Consider the following 23,659-nt stretch of genomic DNA (forward strand, 5'->3'; position numbering starts at 1 on the left):
CTGTGACCACACTGTGACGTCTGAGGTTGGTCGAGTATCTGCACCGAAGAGAAATCCCCTGCAGAAAAGAGAACGAACACTAGAGGGAGATGTACATTTAAAGTAAAACATATCATTTCAGGCCTCTACATTGGAAAGATCCTTGTCTGATCTTAGTTCAGTTAACCGATAACAAACGTGTGTCAGATACTTGGAATGTCCATTCATTACAGATAACAAAATAGACTCGACTTAAAATGAAATATACTGTAAAAATGATATCACTCTTTGTATTAGCTTGTTTTTCTATTATTGTTTTAGATGCCATCATAAGAGGAGCTTGCTCAAAGTGTCGAATGACCTCAGTGGGGCTTCAGGAACAAGGAGTGTGTGTCCTTTCTTATCATGATAGACAGGAATTACATGTTTACTCCTGTTTTTACATGATTTTACATGACTCTTAGACAAGGTGCTTGTACGGGGCTATTTTTACTATGATACTGGAATTCATCTAAAATGATCCAAACATGTATTTGCCTGTATTATTGGTAACAATCTATAAAGACGCACTAAATGAACTTTTGATTAATACAGCTACTGGACCCACCCTGAATATAAAAGGCTTTTGCATGTAACTCTATTAGATGTAACTGAAACGTGATTGGCTGAAGATGGTGGAGGAAAAAAATGGTTGTTGTAAAACAACCTCAGGAGCGCACTGCATGAAATCGTGCGGTTATTTTCTGGAACTATCGTCATCACGGTGTGCTGTCACCGTGCACCCGGATTCTTCTTACGTCGTACTGACGCCAGACCCTCCATGCCGCATTCACGTGATCCCGGTAAACTCGGAGATCTAAAGGTGGGTACTTGAGAATGCGAGTTGACGCGCGCGCACGCGCTTTCACAGAAAGATAACATCCGCTACTTCCAATTTCTCGATCTTTTACTGAGTACACGGACTCAGGTGCACATCAACTAAAGGGGTGTCATAAAAAATAGATACCGTGCTTGTTTCCCAGACTTAAGACACGACTCGCATTCCAAACTTGCAAAGCCTTCCGACGAGAATGTCGTGTGCCCGAGGGTCCCTGAAGGCGTCCCCGAACCGAGGAGCTCCTCCCCGACAACAGTTCCCGACCTCCGACGAGAATTCAAGCTGCCACATTGAAGAGGAACAAAAAGGCGACCTGGCAGCGGTTTCTACACTCCCTCCACTTTCTCCGGCGTAGTCACGGGATTTCAATGTTCAGCCTGCTCTTCGTAAGTAGCTAATAACCTCAATAACTAAAACTGAACTCCTGGAACTTGTCTGTGGTGCGATCGCCCTCGATTGCAGCGCCACAAATCCGGGAGAGCCTGATTAAAAGTTAGCTTGCATGTTGTCAGAAGATCAGTGCAACAGAATGGAGCTGGAGGAAGTTTCATGAGGGGTTGTCAGCGTAGATGATCCAGTATGTAGCCACGTTAACGTTAGCTCGTAGAGAAAAGCTTGGATGGTTGGCTACGTACACTGTTGAAAAACGTGCTAACGTGAGTTAATATGAACTCTAATTGTTTTCCCAGTCGATGTTACCCAGCCTCAAGGTGGTAAACTCTAATATGATGGTTACTGGCGTGTCTCTGGACTGGGTTATGAACGGTGGTGGAAAATGCAAAGTGACGGATCTGAGCTAGCCAGCTAGCTGCTGTAGCTATGCTAGCCTGCTGGTGCGGCTAAGGCTATTTCCTAGAACAAGAAGAGGCAACATATGTGACTAACGTTATGAGCAAGGTGTGCAGCCTCTGGCTTTTTATTTATATGTAGAAACACAGCACACGATGTGTCTCACACGCCATGTTATTGTCTAATCTGAACGTCGTCCGCATTTTTTCCCCGTAAAAGAAGAGCTAACGCAACCCTTAGCTGTACATTAAGCTCCTGGTGGATCAGTAAAGGCAGCATTTCTCTTGGTCAACATCTAGCTTAACGTTTACGATGCTTTGGTTAACGTTTTAACTGCTGGTTTGGCTACTGTTCACGACAGTGGCACCATTTAAGATGTTTAAAATATAACCAGTGGTCGGGATTTCCAGCATTTTCCAGCTTCTTTCGGCTGTGAAGCGGTGGTCTCACAGGCTGATCACGATTGAGCTTGCTAGCTGCCTTCCGCCCTTTGTGACAAATCTTGACCCAGAGCATGGTTGACCTATTTATACGAAGCCATACGCCAAGCTGACATTTTAATAACAAAGCGAACTGGTCGGCAATCCGATATTTACTGTCTCTCACTTGTTACCGTGTCTTAGGTGCCAGGCTGTATTGTGCAACTACTATTATTATTGTCAACTAGCCGGTTCGACTCACTAAATTCGTCAGCCTGCTATGTTAGAAATGCAGCTAACACCGGGGTTAGGTGGGGTCTATAATTTGGCCGTGTCTGGTTTCCTAAAACAGAAAAGCACCCAACCATTTAGCCATGTTAGATGAAGTGAAATGAGGAAATGCACTTGGAGAGGAAGTTGAGTAGAGCAGCTGTGACAGTAAAGGCCGCAGCACATTCCCATGCCTCTCAGTTTTCAATTTATGACCTTCCAATGGTTTCCGTCTCTCCACTGATAATAAATTCTAGCAGGCTACTAACACAGATGAATGGCTGTGCACACTCCCCACCAACATGGGTGGATGAGTCAATGAGTAACTGGTGTCACAGGTAAGCTAATTATACATTCCTACTTATGAGTCACCGCAAGGTGACCTAATTTTCCTCACACGGTGTAAGAGGTGAGGTGCACTCATACAATCAGTTATCACAACAAACCGAAGGTGTGGAAATGTATAGTGGAAGTAACAGAAGCGGTTCATGTTATAGTCCCCGTATGTCTATTAATGCTTATCCCAGAACTGTACCACTTTCAGTAATGCTAGCAACAATGACGCACTTGCTTTATTAAAAAAACTAGGTTTTCACAACTCTTGCAGAGTGGCATTGTGAGTCTTTATGCTCTATTTGCATTTTATTGAAAAAAGTAGGTCACTCGTACTGGTGACCTGCTTTATATTATAGCTAATTGACACATGATGCACACACAGTCCAATCTAGAAATAGCACTGGGTCCACTCAGAGCACAGCCTGCAGCTAAAGGCAGGCATGTACAGTGGGAAGCCCTCATTCAAGAGATACCATGATGCAAGTTAGATGCCTGATACCTGTTGGTCCAGTCTCTAAGAGTAGCATTTTTGTTGATGTAGGTAAAGCGAAACTGCAAGGCCAATCCTCGCTTTATTTTGCTTCAGAATCTCTGTGTTTGAAGGAAATAATAGCTTAAAATTGATTGATATTATAAGATAGAAAATCTTAGATATCTGTGTTTCCTGTCTGTGAAAGCAGTACAGGATCCTTTTTAGAAATCCGACTGACGGGATCAACTATATTTGCATTGCTGACTTCTGCTTACAGTAAATTTGGTATATGTTAAGATTAATGTGAGTGGGAGTCGGTCTAAATCTAGCTGGATGCCTGCATGATATTTTACACCAACAACAGGGTGGTTCAGCTGTGTACAGGCAGCATTAAAAAAGGCAAAGTGACAAGGGAAGTTCTCAGCCTTGGTTACCGTAATTGTGAAAGGCGAGCCCAGTGTACAGTAACATGACGCCAGCTTACCAAGGAGGTTACTGGGGGAGAAGAACACCTATGTTGTAGCCCGCTGGCGTTAGGCCCATTGAGCCACAGGGTGGCTGTGAGTGTTGAAAGGTGGGGTTGAAGAGGTCTGCTCCGCTGTGACTGGCTTAACAGATCTGGCCAATTTAAAATCTAGTTTTGCCCCTGGGCGTCGGGCTGCGGTGAGAACGGAACACAAGTGTTGGTTTTACTATGTACCCGCTCGCTAAGATCGCTGGCTCCAGAGCAAGTTTGTTCTGTTGAAATTAGCCCAAAGTGGAAAGCTAGGATCAGATACCCACACAATTTTATTCCCCTTTTAAAGCCATTAAGCGTAAAGCCATATATAATTATGCGTTAGTAGCCATGGGCACCATGTGTGTTTCTTGTGCTGTGTATTGGTTAATGAATCATGCCCCGGTCGGCACGGTGTTCGTTTACGGTTGTTGCCACAGCGCTGGGATAAAGCGAAGGCACAAGGCTCTGGAGCACTGACAGTGTCTGACAGATTGACACCTCTTCTAGATGCTGCTGCAAGGCTGCCTGCTGAAACTATAGCAACAGGTAGGAATAGGATTTTTCTTTGTGATTTGTGTTTACAGCTACCTTGTGTAGTTACAGCTGCCAGAGCTGCAGTTAGCAGGGGAAAACACTGTCCTTTTCCAAAAAAAACATGCTATAGTAAAGGGTGTTGTTATTGTTATTAGAGCTGTTGTTTGTAGGCGTACGTACGTTGCTGCTCACTCTTACTGATCCAGAAAGAGTTTTAGCATTGAAGCAACTATAGACCAGAAAACTCTGGGTTTTTTGCACGTAAACAAGCTTGCTGTGTTTTCCCATAACCTAGGCCCTGTTTTGTTTCTCAATTTGGCTTGGCAGCTTTTTCTTAATTTCCTTAAGCAGCTTATTGAACACATGAAATGTGTGTCTACCTCCCAAAACATGACCTCAAACTAATGCTTTCATTGAGGCCATAATCATAGAAAGATGGATTTGGTACCTGGAGCTGATCTAAGATCACAGGGGGTGTTTAGGCATCTTCTGACAAAGTTGGATTTCATAGGTTAAAAAGTACTTTGATGAGTGTATTTGGATCTGCTCTGAACCATGACCCTCTTTTAAGCTGCACCTCCTGCTGCGTCTTCAGCTTTGCCTTGTGAATGTTTAAAGAGAGCACCATTGCTCTTCTCTGATCTCTTCACAAGGGACACCAAAACTCCCTACAGGAGCACTTGTTGCTACTGCTGAGATAATTGTTGGCATGGCAACAGGCATCCCCTGATGCTGCTGTCAGAAGGCCGAGCTAGTCTCCAAATGTCAGAAGAATTGATGTCGCAGTGGGGCTTTGCACCTCTCGGCAGGATTGCGAGCAGACATTCTCGTGTCTGGGTCTGTCTGTTGCTGAGTGTCGGCCTCCTGCGCTCAACGCTACTGTATGTTTATTTTAGACTGTCGTGGAAATATGCCCTTTTTTTTTCTTCTTCTTCCGCAGGTCATAATAAACATGTCTTTAAGTGACTGCAGTAAGTCTTTCTGACATCCGAATAATTACATGCACAATAGTAAAACAAGTTAAACTAGCTCCACAGGAAGTGTCTGTCAGTTATTTGCCAGAATGAAAATAATCTGTAAGAAGTAGACTGCGATGTCGAAGGAACACCTCATCCTTACTGACTAATTAGCACTGCAGCTGTGAAGATCTTCGTTGTACTTGTTAATTTCTTGTCTAAGATGTTTTTAGTTCTTGCTGTCCTTGTGTACTTGTACTGTCGGCAAACAGGCAGAGGTGTGGATCGTTGCCATGTGTCCGTCTAAGCAGGGAGAGTTTTGTCCTGGAGGTGATTTGAGGATTGTGAGATTGATGAGATTATGACTTATAAGGGTCAGAGATGGCCCAATATAGTCTCTTGATCCACACACCTGAAAATGTGCACGTGGTCATTTCAGACAGTTGAAGCCTGTCTTAATTTAAACTGTGACTTCATTGTGAAATCTTATGCATTGTTGTTCTGAGTGGATGAGTTTCAGAAGTCATTTAGTGATCCATTGAAACAATGTTTAAACGATGGTGGCTCAAACAAGTTAAAGCTTCCCTCATCATGTGGGCTCTAACTGAGGTTTTCCCATGAAGTTTCTTCTTCTGTTTTTTTCTTCTGAATGAAAACAAATCATTTCATACCAGCTGAACTCTATGGGAATAGCATAAAATGATTTGCTTCCTCCAAAACGCAGTGCCAACATTTTGACGACAGTCTTTGCCCTCCTGTCTCTCCCACTTGCTTGTTTATTGTCATTAACAGCTGCAATTTCCAAGCTGCAATTACTCTTGAACAAGCAGTTGTAGTCTGCAATTTTCTGCAATCGAAAAGGTGAGACTGCAAGAAATGGTCCAGAAGCTCATCATTAGATTTAAGAAAGTGTCCTTCAAATGGTTTGAAAATACATATATTTCTTAAGATAATTGCAGTCATAACAATGTGCCTGTACTACAAAACTATCACAATTATATAGTAAATATGACATATTTTGTCCAGCGTTTGTTGGTGCGCAGTTTTGGCAGGAGCACTTGTTTGTCCTGAGAGCCCATCTTACCTCCTTTGGCTTCTTTGTCAGCAGAGAATCAGTTTCCCTTTGTGTCCCAACTCTTAATCCGTATTCAAATTATAGTCAAATGTCAGTGTTCTGTCTGACTGTGTTCCTCTTTCAAATGTAATTGTTCGGATGCCGGTGTTGTGTTTTTTGTAAAGTGTAATTAAAAGTGCAACTAGGCCACAGTGGGGACAGAACGGGCCTTTGTTTGGACATGTTTTCCTCTTTTCATTCCCATTTCTAAGGTACTGAGCCCTGGTCTCTTTCAGTCCTTTCCAGAGACGGATCAGTCCTTGTCCCCCCTCGCCCTCCCCCTAAGCGCTATCAGAGGCCTTTGATCGTCACACTGTTTATCTGTGCTCACTCAGAGGCTGCAAAGCAGTGTGATAAGTGGGCTTTGCCATGTGCGTGTGTAGGGGGTGTTTGCCTGTTCATGGAAATGGGAGGGTTACGTATCCTCTCCCCTCTCTGACCACGTATACACGGACACAAGAAGCCAGAACAACAAGTGCTCTGCGGGGAAGACTAGCTGCTGTCCTCTGGGAGCAGAAAGAGGTAACCTGTTGTGCTGAATAGGGGATAGAATAATCCCCATTTATCCAAATGTCAACATCACTTTGATGGGCGGTTAAAACCACCGCCTCCATGATCCTTCGTCATTCTAAACTTCTTACATTGTCGCTTAAAAAGGCCCGTGTGGATGTGGACGACGAATAACTGCGCTTGGTTCACTACTGCAAGGACTAAAAGCCGCAGCAAATATGACACACTCACACCCACCTGCCACAACATACAGTAGCATACTGAGCTGTTGTGGACAAAGAACACAGTAAGAGATAAGTGCATCTAATCAAGAGGAAGAAGCGCACATCACAGTAGCGTTTCACAGCCTCTATCATGTTTTGCTGTCTCAGTTCTGACAAACCACAGAGCCAGACGGTGCATATACTCAGATGGCATGGGCTTAACAAGCAAGTTGATTTTAAGTTAATCTCTAATGTTCTTGGCACCCCTGTTGTAAAAAGTTTTGCTACCCATGTGTTATTGCCCTTCATTTGTTAGGCAGGATATGTTGAAGAGATGCAGGTTTGTTATTTTAAACCAGCATTTGTCAGTTTCTCCGACTGAATTGAAAGTTGTTGCTTGCAGGAGTAACTTCTGCAAATTCGCCATGCTTGACCAAATGGTTTCCAGAAAAGAAAACCCCAATGTCGGCCGCATTTAGACTGCTAGTAAACTTTAAAGCACATGAATATTTCAAGCTTGACAACTTACAGTAAACGCTCTGTATCAGTGTGTCAAAGTTATTCTCCTATGTTGTTGCAATCCGGCCTGTGCTATCTATGTTTACAGCCATTTATATACTTGAACATTCATTTTATCAAGTTGGATTTAATTTGAACATTTCTCAACCAAATCTTATGAGTTTTGTCTGAACCAAAGTACTTTTAAAATTGAAAATGGAGCACTTGCAAATGTGGTAAACATACCATCAGTTTTGCCCTACAACCACATTCTTATTTAAAGCCTCATCCACACTGCAGCAGAGCGTTCCTCCCGTCTCAGTAGGCAAACCACTGTTAAGCCATTTGCCGGTAAAGTTACCTTTTGATGTTTCCCTCCTTTTTATTGTTTGCCCTTTTTTTTACAGACTGCAGGTACTGTTGTGAACAGATTGAGAATGTGCGAGCAAGGTTGGGTTAGATGTTGTGGTGAGACTCTAACCCTTCAAAGAGGTCCGCCTTGAAGGGATCTATTTTGTAGGCACTGGTGAGGATTTGTGTGAGCTTGGTTGGAGTGCTGCATTCATGGAGGGTCATTCTGTACCCCCATCCTATTTCTAGCCTTGATCAAACACAGTCCACCCACATACAGGCTATAACAGGAAGGATGTTTTTCTCTGTGCGAGTTTAGAAGGAAAGTCTTCGTTAAAGTTTGTTATATATACTCTTTGGTAATGCCATTTTGGTTTACGTTTTGTCAATAATGAAAGGTCTTTGTGTTAATCATCACAGTCGGACAGTTAACCATTCGGCTTACAGATTCTTAGAGGTGTTTCCCAAGCATGTTAAATGTTTGCGGCTCTGTTACCACGTTTGATTGTTGTACTGCGAGTATTGTGCTGCTTTACACTAAGGAGACGTCTTGCCCTGTGGTTTACTTTTGAGTCCATTTCCAAGTACTACTACCCAAAGTGGGGAGTCTGTTTATCTTAGGGGTCTGTGGTAACAGCCCCGTGAAAAAAAAACAGGTTTATTATATTTCAAAGCAAGACGACCGCAAGCCTGAGTCAGACCGTCTGCAGTGAGCACAGTTTCACCTTGACGCAGGTAAACACAGACATGACCAGTTGTGACTCATGTCCCAACAAGGCTCTGATTAGGTGACTGGATCCAAATTATCATTGTTTTGCTCATATTCACTAATTCAGTTATTCTGTGATACTTTTGTCCATCCTTCCAGTCAAACAGAGGACATTTTCTATAAGGCATTGTAAATTCAATCTATTTATTTTGATATGAACTTGATAAAACTGTGGATGATTATCATTATTTATTTAGACAACATTTTGAAAAGGGGCAAGATGTAAGACTTTGTAATTTCTTCACATTCTGTTGATAATTTAGTTCATTTTTTAATGTTTTTAAGCAGTTTTGACATAAATGCCCTCTTTTTATTATGTTGCAGAGAAATTAGCTTGCTAACCGGCTAAAGTTAGGAGGTCCCAGTCTAACGCTCCTGTGCTAATGGTGTAGACGCCAGTACACATCCGGTCCCTGAGCTCTCAGTCCGGACTGCTAGCTGCATGGCTAATTGAGTTAATTAGCTAACGGCAGCTCCAGTTAGAGGCAGTTAGCGTCTGTATAACTTACACTACAGCATTTTTGTTTTGCAAAATAATGAGAATGCACTAGAATACTTTTGTAGTCACTATTTACCTTGTTAAACTTTAGAGAGCAAGGTGTTGCAACATCCAACTTGGCCTGGACGAACAACATTCCGTATCTTAGGTTTGGTGAAGATCCTAGTTTTGGTGGCAACACTTCCCACACAGCTATGATTAAGTTATGCCTCACTGACCCTTCCCTACCCTCAACTATGCAGGTGAGGTAAAGGTGCTGTTCTCAGAAAGGTTCTTGCCAGATCTATGACTTCATTCTGAGAAACCAGTTGGTGGGCCCATTATCAGAATCCAGTTCAACAAAGCACAAGAACCTACCGACTTGATGTATCACTTTCATCCCAAGACTCCTATTTGGAAACCCAAGAGTGCGCAGCTCATGGGAGGCACGGCAACAGTTGAGTATCTCTGTTGGAGTTCTCTTTAGCCTACGCGTCTCTGCCGTCTTGTCCCAACATGCCTGGGGATTTGGTTGTCTTGGTTGTTACACTAGATAAACTGGTAAGGCTCAGAAAAAGGATTAGAAGCTCAACCATTGTATCTGGTTGTAGTTGTGTGTGATTGTGTGTGTGTGTTTTCCTACTTGCCTGCTGTGTGTGTTTTCACGAATGACTGATGAGGGAGAGTTGTGCACACTACCTTCCTTTATGTGTGTACTGTTTGCTGAATGGAGTGGTGACCTGTCACTGTACCCCACATTGACAGGCCCCTTCAGTCTTGAACTGGGTCCAGAGAGTCCACAACATGCTTTTGTTTTTTTTGATAATGAAGTTAATTCTCTTATCTTGTGACCTACTAAGGGCTTTGAATGTTACACTCAGACTTCTCACGATGTTGGGTTATGTTACTGAAGTATGCAAACTATGTCACACTTGTAAACTTTGAAAACCCAAGGGGTCTTTTAATGTTACAATGTTTCTTTGGTCCCGCTGAGATGAAACCACTCATGCCTGTGTGTTTGGCAGCTGCACCTTCACACTAGGCTAATTTCTTGTTTCTCAGAACAGTGCAGCCCTTCACCTGATGTTAGTTGTGGTAAATGATCGTGAGCATCTCATCACAGTAAACTTTGTAATCAACAAGTGCTTTTTATAATAGTTTAATGTTGTATGCATACTATGGGATGGATGAACGTGGTGTCACACTTTCGACCAGTGATGTAATAAGCAAAGCAGTGGCTGAGTTTTTGTTGTTGTTGTTTTTTTTACCGTATTCTGGGTTGCTTAACTTGCTTTGACTCGGCACATCAGCCCAGCGTAGAAGGGGTGTGAATTTACATCTAAACAGTGCAAAGCTTTGCTAATTCACTGATAAACATGTTTCACTTCCTATAAATTCTTCACACGCAAAGTCCCCCAGTTATTTAGTTGTACAAACAGTGGTGCAGTAGAGCATCTAATTGGGAGAGGGGGTGAAAGGGGGGTCCATCTTGGGCAGGGCAGGCAAAACTTGGGACAGTAAGACTGGCAACAGGGTGCCAATAAGAAACCCCCACACCTGAGCTCGCCGAGGGTCACCCTGTCCCACTGTTTTGTAGTGGCCAGAGACTGCTTGTCTGGCCAACACCAAAGTTTCACACCGACTTTCACACTAGGCCAAGGTCTGCGAAATTACCCTCAGGTTCAGAAAAACCACACCAAGTGTGAAAAAACACCCTACAAGTAGGCGTGCATGTCTGTAACTAGGTCTGTTGGGGCAAGAATTGAGCAGAGGCACCATCACCAAGTCGACGAGATCCCAACACTCACGTCGCGGCTCTCATTTTAAGTGAATGGATATTAGTTTCTTCATCTTTTCGTTTGTGTGAGCAGCCAGGTTGAGTAGAGATCCGCCAACCCTGCCTATCAACAGCACTGACGTCACTGCAAGGACCCAGCTGGAGCACTGTGCAGGTGTGATCCTCTGTTGTATCTAAAGCTGTTTTTAGACAGCACCAAGCCGCCAATTTGCCCGTCATTTTGGCGGCTCGGTCCGCGGTTTTAGACAGAGGCCGGCAAATTGGGGGTCTGTTTTGGTCCGCCGATTGTCGGCAAGCTAAGACCGGTCGCTACTTTCAAATTAAAAGCCCCCCGCTAAGAACCCAGTTCTGAACTCCAATGGGGTGCAATGTAAAGGTCTTATTTTGAAGACAAATTTGTTGTCACCGTTTACGCCTACCTCAGAGGCGGCTTTTGGAAAAGGAGGAATATTACTCGTCTGTTTTAGAAAGACAGGCCAGCACATTGCCGTCCTTACCTTGGAGCAAATGTGCCGCCTTTTCTGTCTAAAAAGGGCTTAAGCCACAGTCAACGCCAAGCGATAGGGTTAACTTTATGCACTTACTCCCTCCCTTGTTTAATCTTGCTTATCCGTTGTTGTGTCCTCCTAATTATTTTCCTCAACAACTTAACCAATTTCTTCCTGTTACGATTCCTTTGTCCCTGTTCTCTTTGACATTGCCAGGCATATCTGTTACCTTTTTATTTGGGACTCACAAAGGCCACAGGAATGAAGACATGCCTCTGTGACACATGGCTCTGTATCTTCTCCCACTGCTTCTTGGTTTGATTGCAGCTGTCGATGGTTTCCTCCTGCAGATCAATACGAGCTTTATCACAGAAAGGGAAAAATAGAAGGAGAATGCACTACTTAACCGTCGCCTGGTATTCACGCTTATTTGTTTTTATGAAGAGTAAACAAGACATGAAAAGGAGAAGTTTGTGCACTGGGTGTAGCAAGCAGGTGGGTGTTATCTTTCTCGGGCTGTCCGTGCTCCTCTCACTCAGAGGAGAACAAGGCTCTCCTCCCTCCTCACTGCACTGTCCGTCCTGCCATGGATGACAGGCGCTCCCCCCCGCTCCCTGAATCTGCTCCCACACAGCCAAGTATCCCTCCAGCTGCTTCAAGGCAGAACAGTCTGGTCATACCCAGTCTGGCTCCAGACAAAACACCAGCGAGACTCAGGCACAACCTCAGACCACCAGACAGGCTTGCGTGTAATACTAACATCTTTCACAAGGGGGGAAGAAGGTGGCGTCAGATGTTCCACATTTTGGACGAAGCTCTTGACGTTTTGCCACCGTGCCCTCCCAGCCTGTGTAGTCGATGGCCAGACATTTGGGCTCACTCGCTTGTGTGCGAGTGTGTGTTTTTCTTTCTAATTTTAGAACCACCCCCTCACCCTTGTGGCAGATGTATTGCCCAAGCCAGCTTGTGACTATCACCATGCCTTTGCACTGGGTGTACATATTGTATGTATACAGAAGTGGTGCTGCGAGAGTGATGATTAGCCACCTGACGGCTATCAGGTGTCTGGGAGCTGGCCACGGCCTCAGCTCTACAGATATGAAGTCCCATGGAAGTAAAATCCTTTACAATGTGAAAGCCTTTCAATTAGCACCCCCACTGTAGCAGTTTCCATGTCTCCATGCACTTTAACTGTGGTACATCAACAGTTCTCCAAAGTATTGTTGATATTATGAGCTTACAGTCTTCTCCTTTTGTTTCTTCTATTTTCTGATAAACTTTACACGACTTTATACTCTGAAGCATCCTAAAATGATGAGTTGGTAGTTTCAGGATACCCATGCCCTGATTCCCATTCTTTTTGTGGCTTAATCACCTGTTTAGCTTTCCATGTCCTTCTCTGTTGCGAGATATCGCGGCCCTTATCGTCTTGAACAGCTGCTCCCTGCTCTCTCACACTGGTGTTTCCCTCTCTCTTCTTCTTCTTCTTTCCGTTCTCCTGAGTCACTGTAGGAGGTTTCTCGGAGAGACCAGCTGATTTGGGAAGTTCTCCCTCCCTCCATCCTCTCCCAGTGCTACTTCAGCCGGAGAACACGTGATGAGGAACAGGGCACCGAGGGAGCTTTCTCTGGGCCACTGCATGGGCCTCTGCCTTTACATGACCTTTCTCCTAGTTTAGTAGTGTATATATACTTGTACATGGACAGACATGCATCAAAGGCAGGATGCTACTTTAACATAAGTACATTAGCGTTTCTGTGCAATTCATTTGTTTTGGATGTACCTGCCGCAGCTTATGGAAGTTGGACTCGATGGCACCTGTTGCTGTAACTCCACCGCTCTCCATGGCATCATACTAAGGATTGATTCTGGATTTGTTCTTGTTGTTTAATGCATTTTATCCCGATAGTGGCAGTGAATCATTTAGTCTGTGTGTATTTATACGGAGACTTGGATTTAGTCATTTAAATTGGGATTGGTCACTGAAATTCAGGACGATGAGTCATTTAGCTTCATGCAGCTGTGCCCAGATAATCATTGTGATGGGTTTCTGAATCTTCTGTTTTAGTAAACAGACTATAAATGAAATAAGGAATTAAAAAATGTCAACTTTGGGGAAGTGTCCGCAGCATTCTGTCTATTTTATTTAGACATTTTAAGACAGAGCTATGAATCTATAATGACAAACTGTCAGTCTCTAAATGAGCTGTGTGTGATTGGCCGTACTTTTTTAGTTATTACAGTAAAGCAATGTTCACCCATTCATGTTTGACTCACCTCAAGGTTGCAGACTTGTTCTCAGTCGACAGTTGTCAAGCCTTTTGTATACACTGCGTCTTGCTTCCTGTGTGGTTAAACATGTTTTTGTGTCTACAAACAGATTTGGTGTGTATGTATGCCTGTTTGTTCTGTTCTTCTTGCATCTGCGCTGTGTGTAACTGCGGAACCAGTTTGCAAATTTCAGAGCGATTTGCATGCCTTCCCGTGCTCGGCAGGCGGCTGGCAGCCTGACACTTCCACAGTTTACTCAATTCTCTATTGACAAGCTCCCACAAGACTGCCGATGAGGGATCGGTTGTTTGCAGTAGATTGTTCAATTACATTACTGCATTCTGTCTGATTATACAGTTTCTGAAGTGTCAGCCATTAAGCCTGACATGCCCATTGTTACATGTATTGTTCCTCTGTCTTCATCAGATGACGGCAGGAGAGGATTAAACGTTTAATCCTGGTCAGATAATGGCGACAGATAGTGATGCGGGTGATTGTGAAATGGCCAGTGGCCAAAAAAAAAAATGATAATAATGTACATGTGATATACACACACACACGCCATTGTTTTTGTTGTTATGGATTCCCCCTTTCTGCCAGTGAGATAATCTTTATTCCAAAAAGTCACAAGTCCTCCCTCACTACACTGTAATTGAAAGAACACTAATTCAGTTGAACACATTTGTGAAACAAACTTTAATACAACCATACTTTTTTCCCCCTGATGAAAGGAAACTCCTTCAAAAGCATTTTTTATCTGCTATACATGATCAATGTGAATACTTTTATCAGATCTTGCATAGCCGTACAAACCGACGACATGGATATCAGCAGTCAGCAAGGCGAATATTAGTTGATACCGATGTTTTGCTGATAAATCGATGCCTCACTAGCAATCAATACAGCGTTGTAATTACTCCCGTGCACACTGCATGCGGTGTAATGGTGATTTTTCATGATGGCTGCTCGTGTTTCTGACCTATCCCAGATCTTTTTCAGTTCGTGTGTCCCGGTGTTTTGGGCTGCCTTCGTGCCTCTTGGTAACCCTTCTATTGGCTGCATTTAAAATGCAGATGTTATGAGGTCACTGCATCTGGGCAACTGTCCACAATCCTGTTGCTTTTCATCTTTTAGCAAAAGCTGTCATTGTGGTGTCCTTGGTGTGTCTGTGGGCTCTTTTGTCCTTCAGCGTTTCCTCCATGATTCAGTCTGTCTTAACAGTTGCTGTTTATTGTCAGTCAGGTTTTACAGGTGAAAAGCACGTGTTGACTTCCCCCCTCGATCCTCTTGTCCGTCCTTTTCCTTTCTGGAGGATTAAAAGCAAGGGAGCCTCTAAAGTCAGGTTACCGCTTTCAGTCGTCTGCCACATTGTACTCAGTGCTGCTCAGAGGTGGTAATTAAAGGCGTCACTGAGGATCTCGGCCATCACACGAGAAAAAGAAAACCTCAAGGCTGTTTTTAGTGCCCTTGTGGCAGTTGCCAAGTAAAAAAGATGCAGAGGAGGAAATAAATGTATATAGGAGAGTGCGTTGATGAATCCCTTTTGACAGTGGCTCTGTGGTTGGCATTTAGCTAAGAGGATAAGTGACAGTGGGGTAAAGTGGAAGCAGGGTAGAGGTGGTTGTCTGGAACTGGTACTTTTTACAAAACTGCACTAGAAATCAGTCAGGTTAGGTTGAGACCAAGTTAAAACAGTTACAGGTAAGTGTCCTGAGTAAATTGTGAGTGAAATATGAACAGAGAGAGAGTCGGAGAGTACAGAGAGCCTTGTGTCAGTCTCGGGGAGGTGAAAGGAGGGAGCGTGGGACTGAAATGCTCGGCCTGTTTGAAGCTTTACCCACCCTGCAATCCTCACCTTGTGACTGCTGCCTGTGACACAGTGCTGAAGTCCAAGCCCTTTTTCTCAGTTCGCCGCCCACTACTTTGTGTACGCAGTGAGCTGCCACCCTCCCTCCTCCCCTCCTATGTTGCTCTGAGACGGTTCTAGCCAGTTTGTGGCGGCTGGATTTAGACTGTCAAGGTCTTGGCAGAGTTTGACAGTATGCTCCCTGGCTAGTTACAGACCAGACGTTACCTGTTCTGTAAGACACCGTTGTAAAGCGTGAGTGTCTGCTTCATGCTGTGCATATTATTAGTTTCCATTTTGGTGACTAACATTGGCAATGTCAGACCCTCTTTATTGGTTCTCGAGCACACCTAACTTTAATAACAGAAGCTCTAAAACGTAATAATAATAATAATCCTTATTATTTTTCTGCGGGTCGTCAGGTAGCTAACAGCTATTGTTTGATCATGGAGCGCTAGCTTGCCTGTATGATTCCTAATTTCAGATATTAAACATTGGCAGTGCATGAATGTAAATTGTGTGGGTGGTGTTAATGGTAACGACGGTCATGTGGGTTGTAGTTTGACACTCAGCTGAACACTCAGTTCAAGGCGTACTTCAACTTTCACAGTCGACCCTCCTGTCAAAAATGTGTTTTTCTTGTTCTTTCAGTTGAATGATTGAACTTCACTGTGTAGCATGACATGCACAGTGTTTGTGCGATGAATGTAAAAGACATTTCTAGTGTTGAAAAAAAAGTGTAAAATTCTCTCTGTGTTCATTGGGAATCAGATTCTCACAGGTGGTTCTGCAAGCATGATTTGTGACATCAATACGTATTAGACATGTCTGTGTTTTACTGAACTATTTGAGGATAATGTGTCATATGCAGTTGTTTCACTTTATATGCATTGGTAATATTTATCTATGTAATAATGAGAGTCAAAATTATGTTTATTAACGGCTGCAACCAGATATGGCAGCGATGACGTTCTGTTGGTAGGTCACGTCTTACAAAGTGTTTAATACGTGACTGATGAAGCTGAGTGTCGCCAGCTCTGTAGTGCAGCTGATTAAGATAATGATAATGTTGGGCTCAACGTTTGACAACTTCAATCTGTCTTTCAATACACGGAATTATTGTTAATGAAGCATGCTGAGTTAATTTACCAGTTAGGGAGTCTAGCCGGTGAAATCAATGGCTTAACTTGATAAGGCACTGGTCATTACGTAATTAAAATACCGGCTCTTGCGATTTGAAAACGACACTCCTTCGATTTCCCTGCAAAAACACGTTTATCAGCCGTAGATGCAGATGTGTGATGTCGCCTCTTTCCCTCTCTCGACAGGGTTTCTGTGTTGACTTGAGCCACACCTATATGGCGTGTTTGAGCGGAGAATTTTGCCAGGCACAGCACCTCACCTCCGTGGAGAAGTGAATCGGCCGCCCCCCGAGGGACTACGCTACCCAGAAGCCCCCCTGACTGCCAGCACGCTAGGAACTGCTGACTCCTCCAACGGCCCCCTGGGATATTGCGTAGTCCTTGGCCCCGACTGCCCTGCCCTGTCCCAACCAATACGAAAAACCTTTGCGTTCCACTTTCTCCTCGAACAGCCAATCACAAACAGCTCTCCTGAATGGGGTAAACTGATTGGATGACTCCTGGATAGTCTCTCCATCTTTTTTCTTTTTTTTTTTTTAAGTTCTTTTAAATTTTTTTTGGTTTGGTGTTAATTCATTTTTTACATCCCGGAGTACTGTGGACTAGTTCATCCCTTTGTTACCTTTTCATTGTGTACATCATTCTGTAGTTGAACACCTGTTGACCCATCCTTCTCCCCCCGTGTTGTCATTTTTATTTATTCAACCCTTTCCTGAACACATAAATCTCCTAGCAGTCTTTGCTGACTTCTGAGCCAAAAGTCGCTTTTGTTTTGTAAGAGTATTGTATTGTAATTGTTTTTTAAGCCGTCTCGCCAACATGAACCGCCCTGCTGCAGTCGAGATTGTCTACGAGTGCATGAGGTTCCTCATCACCCACAACCCCACCAACGCCACGCTCAACAAGTTCACCGAGGTAGGCCCGCACCTGTCTGCGCTGTTATCTGTGTGTTTATATTTGCACTTCCCGTGTCTAAAATCCTCTGGTTTGATGCCTTTCCAGGAGCTGAAGAGGTTTCACGTGAACACACTGGTGAGAGTGTGTGATGCTACCTATGATAAGGCTCCAGTAGAGAAGGAAGGGATACAGGTTGTGGTAAGTGTTGACACACATGCACATCAGTGGAAGCTTTTTCTTACTTAATGTTAATCCTTTCCAAAGTACACACGCTTCATACAGTCTTTTTTTTGTCTCCTCTAGGACTGGCCCTTCGATGATGGTGCCCCTCCTCCCACCCAGATTGTGGACGACTGGCTCAAGCTGCTCAACACCAAGTTTCGAGAGGAACCTGGCAGCTGCATCGCTGTGCACTGTGTTGCAGGGCTTGGCCGGTGAGTAGCTAGCTGTATTGTTTTCTCGACAGATGCGACAGTGACTTACGGACAGCGCTGGTTGTCTGTTTTGCTGTATGGTCAACTTTTGAAGGGTCTGTCTTCTACCATCTGGAGTTTTGTAACCTCAATTGTGATGCGAACCATCGGGGTATATTAAATCCCTCTCTCGGATACAACATCTGCAGTAGGTCTGGAATACCTCGAGAGGGTTCCCTGGGCTGATAAAGTCGCCTTAAATGGCCCCTTTAGTGTGTAATTTAATGCAAGATTCATGTTACGTTAAAACGAAAGATGTAGGAAGAGGCAGTGTGATGAGCTTTTGTAACCTTAGTCGTAGTTGTAATGGTTTTAATGTGTTAAATACATCATATACATGTACATTGGGGCCATACTTGATTTTATTTTATGCTTTGAGGTCAGAAACTACAGTAGGAAAGCAGCAACACACTATCAGCCTCTCAGCAGGAGCCAGAGGGTGTTCATGGTCCCGTCTGTCTCCTGGTGTAGTCCCACCTATTTGACGTAGCCTCTCTCATTCCTGTTGGTATCGTTTATTTCGTGTGACGTTGCTGTTTGCAGGGTCTGTTTCAACACCCCTGCACCGAAGCCTCTGAGAGACGAGTGCCAGAATAACACGTTTTTTTTCTTCTTCTCTCCCTTTTAACACTTGTTGCTTCTTCAGCATCGACCACGCAGCCTCCTCTGTGTGTGTGAAACTGAAGGCGTTGCACCGTCCCTGAACTTTGGTCCCTGTTCTTCCGTGTCTTATCTTAAATATTCACTGGCAATTAATTAGCTATCTCAAATTTTCACCCTCACTTCCTCCTCTGTGAATAGGCAGTCATCTGGCCGTTACATTTGCATGCGATCTGTGTGTTGGTCATGAGTGTTGCACAGGCAGTCCGCAGTTATGCACAGTCATATTCACGGCCCGATGTGACGGTAACACATGCGACTTAACCCGAATAACAACACAAGTGCGAAGAGAAGGAAGGCAGAAGCACATGACGCGGGCAAGCGAGTGTGAAAAAGTCTTTCCTGACCACAATCGCATAATAAGCCAATGATTTCTCAATGGCTTCCAGCGTTTTGCATTGCTGTGGCATTCCAGAGGTTGTATAATTACCAGTGCTGGTTAGGCCAGCATTTTTTGAATTCATGTCTTCTTCTTCAGCGTCCTGTGTTTACTGCCGTCAGCTGGGTTTTCGGCGCAGCGTCGCAGTCTGATCCTCAGTGTGGGAGGCTGCAGCTATGCGCCTTGTTGTTGTTGGTCCTTTCTTTGACAATATTCTCACCCCTCCGTCCACACTATCGCACTGTTTCTTTTTTCCTTCCCTCTAGTTTTTCTTTCAATCCCTCCGTTCTCACATACAGTCCCTCGTGAATTTTGTGTGAGAGAAAAGCCACTCACGGAAGTGCTGTGTCAGCACTGAGATCTGACCCGCGGAGCAGCACAGAAAGTTTTCATATTTCTTTATTTTTCCTCCCTCTATCTCATCGGGTGAGAAGAGAGGGGGTTGTCTTACTGTAACTTATCACAGTTTAGTGTGTGTCAGTGTTTGTGTGTGTGTGTGTGTGTGTGGGGCTCAGGTGGTGCCCTGCTGGGCCGATGGTGAACTTGTGCACCCGTGTTGATTTCCCAGGCCTGTTTCCCAGGTTTGACCCCCCCCCTCCCCTCCCCTTCCATCCTCTCCCCTTCCCTCCACCATATTACTATGGAACCATGTGAACCATGGCATTTAATCTTCTGTTCTCCTTCTCTCCTCCTTTCATTCTCTCACCGTCTCCTTGAACTGGTCCACTGGATTTTCTTTTACCTCTCAGAGCTCCAGTCTTGGTGGCCTTAGCCCTCATTGAGAGTGGGATGAAGTACGAGGATGCTGTGCAGTTCATAAGGCAGTGAGTACCCTCCCTATGTTTGAACTTTTAAGGTTAGGAGTCTAAATCAGTAAATGGTGCAGTCTGTTTGAATTTGCAGAAGCAACATTCCCTGATGACTCTTTGCCAGACTGTGATCTGAGGTTGTTTATGTGCTAGCTCACGGTTGCATTTTTGTGTCTTGAGTTTGTTGGTGTAGACAACTCATGAATTTTGGTATTTGTCTGTGTGTGAATAGTAAGTTAATTCTAGAGTCTGGCTGTACGACTGAAACAAAGATTATACCCTGAGAGATATCTGCACTTCACAAAATGTTCCAGGAAGTTACTGTTCCCTGCCAAGAAATAGTCTGGCACGTAAATACTGGAAAGTGGCACATTTTTATTTATTTGTACAGATTACATGAACAAGACATAGCGTGGTAATCCTTAAAGGTGCAAGCAGGTAGATTTCTAAGTTTTAAGTGTGGTCTCAGACACATATGAGAGTGGGATTGATCTTGGTGCAATATGGAAGAATTGGCATCTTTTTCGCGTTCTATTCAAAACAAAAAGTGTGGCAGCATCACCAGAATAAAAGCTAGTTGGTTAGCATGCTAACTTCAGTTAGATGTCATGTAAAACTGCCATTTTTTTCACTTTTGGTTGATGCATTTAGTTAATTAACTATAGTTTGTTCGCTGTTTTAGTCGTTTTTAATCTTTTGCCCCACTTCTTTCCCTCCTGCTTTTCATAGGAAGAGACGTGGAGCCTTCAACTCCAAACAGCTTCTTTACCTCGAGAAATACAGACCCAAAATGCGTCTGCGGTTCAAGGATACCAACGGCCACAACTGCTGTGTGCAGTAGGCTGCCTGTCAATGCATCTTTCTTATGCGCATCTAGTGGGGAATCTTCCAACATGGGGAGATAAAAAAAAAAAAAAATGAAGAGTGCTACCAGTAATTATTGTGATGATTTGTTAACACTGAGTCATGGTTAATTGATCAGAGAGCAAACGAGTGATCGAATGAATGAATCCAGATCTGGGGATCCACCAGCCGAACCAATGAATGGAAGGTCAAAGCACACAGATAGGCCCGCCTCCCGGTTATACTGTTCAACCACGGGCCAGAATTTTTTTTTCATCGTGAGTCCATCCTGTTCTTCTTTTTACTTTTTTTTTTTTGTTTTTTTTTTCGTTTCAGTTGTAATCATGGGATAACATTTTCCATTTTGTGAACTTTTATTTTTACACAAACAATGGTGATGAGAAGATGAAATGTAAAAACGACATATTGATTTTTATTTCCACTAATTATTGATATTAAGATTAGGCCGGAATGATGTATCTTTTTAACAACAAAAAACAAAAAGACCATTTTAAACCTTGAAACACACATTGCGACTGTCCAGTTTGGTATTGGGGTGTGTTTTTTTTTTATTATTTTTTTGCACACAAACTCAAAAAGTTCACCTGAAAATGCAGTAATGCTTTCCTTTTTACCCTTCACTTGCTTAAAGTCACTTTCAGTTTAGGGGTTCACTGAGTTTGAGTATGTCTGCAATATTTATTCACAAGATATGATATGTGTGGCAGTTATGAGTTTGGCAGGGGCAAGGACACTTTGTTATCCAATAGTTTTGTTATTTTCTTTTATCCTTTAAGAGCCATGTGTTTTTTTTTTTCTTTCTTTTTCTTTTTATTTTATTAAATCTTGTTGGAGTGCAATAATCAGTCCACCTCAGATAAAAGCCCACCAAACCCTGCTGAGCATCCTACACACACACACACAAACACACACGCATATACATAAACACCTCAGACACTCATCCAGGCAGTTAAACAGGAAAACATTTTACAACTCTTACAACAGGTACTTCTCCTGCTTTCATTCATGAAAATGGGCAACAATAGGACTTCCCTGAATATGCATATTTAAACTCATACACACAGAGCCTAAGATCCAATCTGAAAGACAACGTGGAGAAGAATGAAAATGGTCAGTTTTTTATCATTGTACCCATTTTGAAAACATCCCCAATTCGTATTGGTTCTTTAAAGATAAATAAATTGAAATAAAAAGCATATACGTGTCTTCTTTCCCCCCCCCCCCGTGTCTTTCACTCTGGCTTTGTAGGTTGAATGTTGTTGCGGATTCTTTTTCCAATAAGATAAAGTAAATATTACCGGATGTTCCGCTCTGTTCCAGTAGAAATGTGTTATCGGTCTTCCTATTCATTCCTGAAATCAATTTCCTTAAGAGCAGGGATGTGTCGTACCAGCCTTCATAACAGAATGTCATCTTTGATCCCTTTTTTTTTTTTTTTTCTGAAGATGAGCAACAACGCTCGTCACGCTTCACTTGGTGATAAGCGCACTCGGTGTTCCCCAGACGGTATGTGTGTGTGTGTTTGTGTGCTCATTAGCCATGTCTGTCTACATGTCCTGTCTCTGACTCAGCACCACGTGGAAGGCACAGGACACCGTGGTACTGAGCGATGACTCAACCGCAACCGGTAATCACAACTTCAGCCAATACCCGATCCAGTTGAAAGTGCCCCCTCTGCTGCTCGAATGCCGCCATGACTGAAGCCACGGACATTAAGTGAAGTGAGAGATGTGCAGCAGGAGGGGAACATCTCCAACATGTCTGACATTGTGATTTTGGGGGATTTAGCTCATTCACTAGTCTACCAACTTAATAAAGTATTAAATTTGGGATAAATGAAAGACTAACAGTTGGACACGGCGCTGAAGTTTGCCGCTGACTGAAGAATCTCTGGGACCGACACGCTCGTCATAGTCTCTGCCTACAACAATGCAGCGGAACCACAAACAAATTGGCTTGTGTTACCAGTTCAGTGTCGCTTCACAGCTTCAATTTGAATAATATGAATCTGGGTCGCGGTGGTAATGTCTCACAGCGAAAGCCTCTGATTTAAATCTAATTTTGTAGTCGCTGTCCAGCTGACGAGCGTGTTTCACTGCGGTGTGTTGGACTCGACTAGAGAGCGAACTGTTCAGCTGTGATGTGAGAATGCAGGGTAACGACATACTAACATGTTGTTGCTGTACAGTACTTTTTACTTTAACTCCCTACGTTTAAACACATTTTACTTTCTACTCCTTACATTTTACATGCTACTTTAAAAAAAAAACTGCATGTAGAAATGTCCTTCAGAGAGATTCTGTTACTGTTGTACTTTAAGTACATTTCAGGCCCTCACACGACCCTCACCCTGTACTTTATTACTTTTACGTCTCTTTCTTTACACAAGTATCCGTACTTCTGCTTGGGTAAAGAATGTGCGTACTTCTGCCACTTCTTGTAGGAAGGAATATGAATTGTTGAAAACGTGGTGTGAGCTGGGAGCTGAACTACATTACTGGCAGAACCTTTGAATGAAGACGCAGCTGAAGGAGAAGATGGATACTTGGGTTTTGTAAAATGTACAAATTATATGAAAAACTTTGTGAAGTGTGGAATCTCTGAGAGCGGGGAACATTTACGTTTGGGAGTTTCTAGCTGCGAGTGTGAGTAAAGAGGATGGACGTTGGAAAAACTGTCTCTGCACATTACGAGCGGTATTGAAGGTTTCGACGTTTGAGTGAAGCACAGATGCTGAAAACTGTGGAAGTATTTTGGTAGTAGAGCGAGATGCACTGTGAATACTTCCAGCACTCACGCCCGTAGTGTGTAGGTTCATGCAAAGAGCAGATTGTTTCATCACAAATGGCGAGAAAATGATCCTAACTCTCCAGCCGACTGTCATGTCGTGTCACATTACAGAGCGGTAGTGAAGAGGAGCATCTCTGTGGGAGACAGAGGAGATGTGTTAATTCCCTCCACCAATAGATGTCAGTAAG

At 43.5% G+C, this 23,659-nt stretch overlaps 1 protein-coding gene across 6 annotated transcripts; it reads left to right on the plus strand.

Moving 5' to 3' along the window:
* Nucleotides 1-1,010: 1,010 nt before the first annotated feature.
* On the plus strand, nt 1,011-21,877 carry ptp4a2b (protein tyrosine phosphatase 4A2b). 6 transcript variants are annotated; one of them, XM_030411452.1, is made up of 7 exons: nt 1,044-1,242; nt 16,786-17,079; nt 17,406-17,514; nt 17,602-17,694; nt 17,800-17,930; nt 19,758-19,832; nt 20,547-21,877. In XM_030411452.1, the coding sequence occupies exons 2-7, from the start codon at nt 17,075-17,077 to the stop codon at nt 20,656-20,658; spliced, it is 525 nt and encodes a 174-aa protein (XP_030267312.1). In that variant the 5' UTR covers nt 1,044-1,242; nt 16,786-17,074; the 3' UTR covers nt 20,659-21,877. The 6 variants fall into 6 exon arrangements, with proteins under 6 accessions (XP_030267308.1, XP_030267312.1, XP_030267311.1 ...); XM_030411454.1 differs by lacking the exon at nt 1,044-1,242 and adding an exon at nt 4,138-4,187; XM_030411448.1 differs by having other exon boundaries at nt 1,011-1,242; nt 17,406-17,694.
* Nucleotides 21,878-23,659: the final 1,782 nt, after the last annotated feature.

This window comes from Sparus aurata, chromosome 3 (genome assembly GCF_900880675.1).
Source record: "Sparus aurata chromosome 3, fSpaAur1.1, whole genome shotgun sequence".
Lineage (NCBI taxonomy): Eukaryota > Metazoa > Chordata > Actinopteri > Spariformes > Sparidae > Sparus > Sparus aurata.

Coding starts and splice junctions, on each gene's coding strand:
- ptp4a2b (XM_030411448.1), top strand. Junction 17,695..17,799: donor AGGAAGGGATACAGGTTGTG/GTAAGTGTTGAC, acceptor TGTCTCCTCTAG/GACTGGCCCTTCGATGATGG. Junction 17,931..19,757: donor TGTGTTGCAGGGCTTGGCCG/GTGAGTAGCTAG, acceptor TTTACCTCTCAG/AGCTCCAGTCTTGGTGGCCT.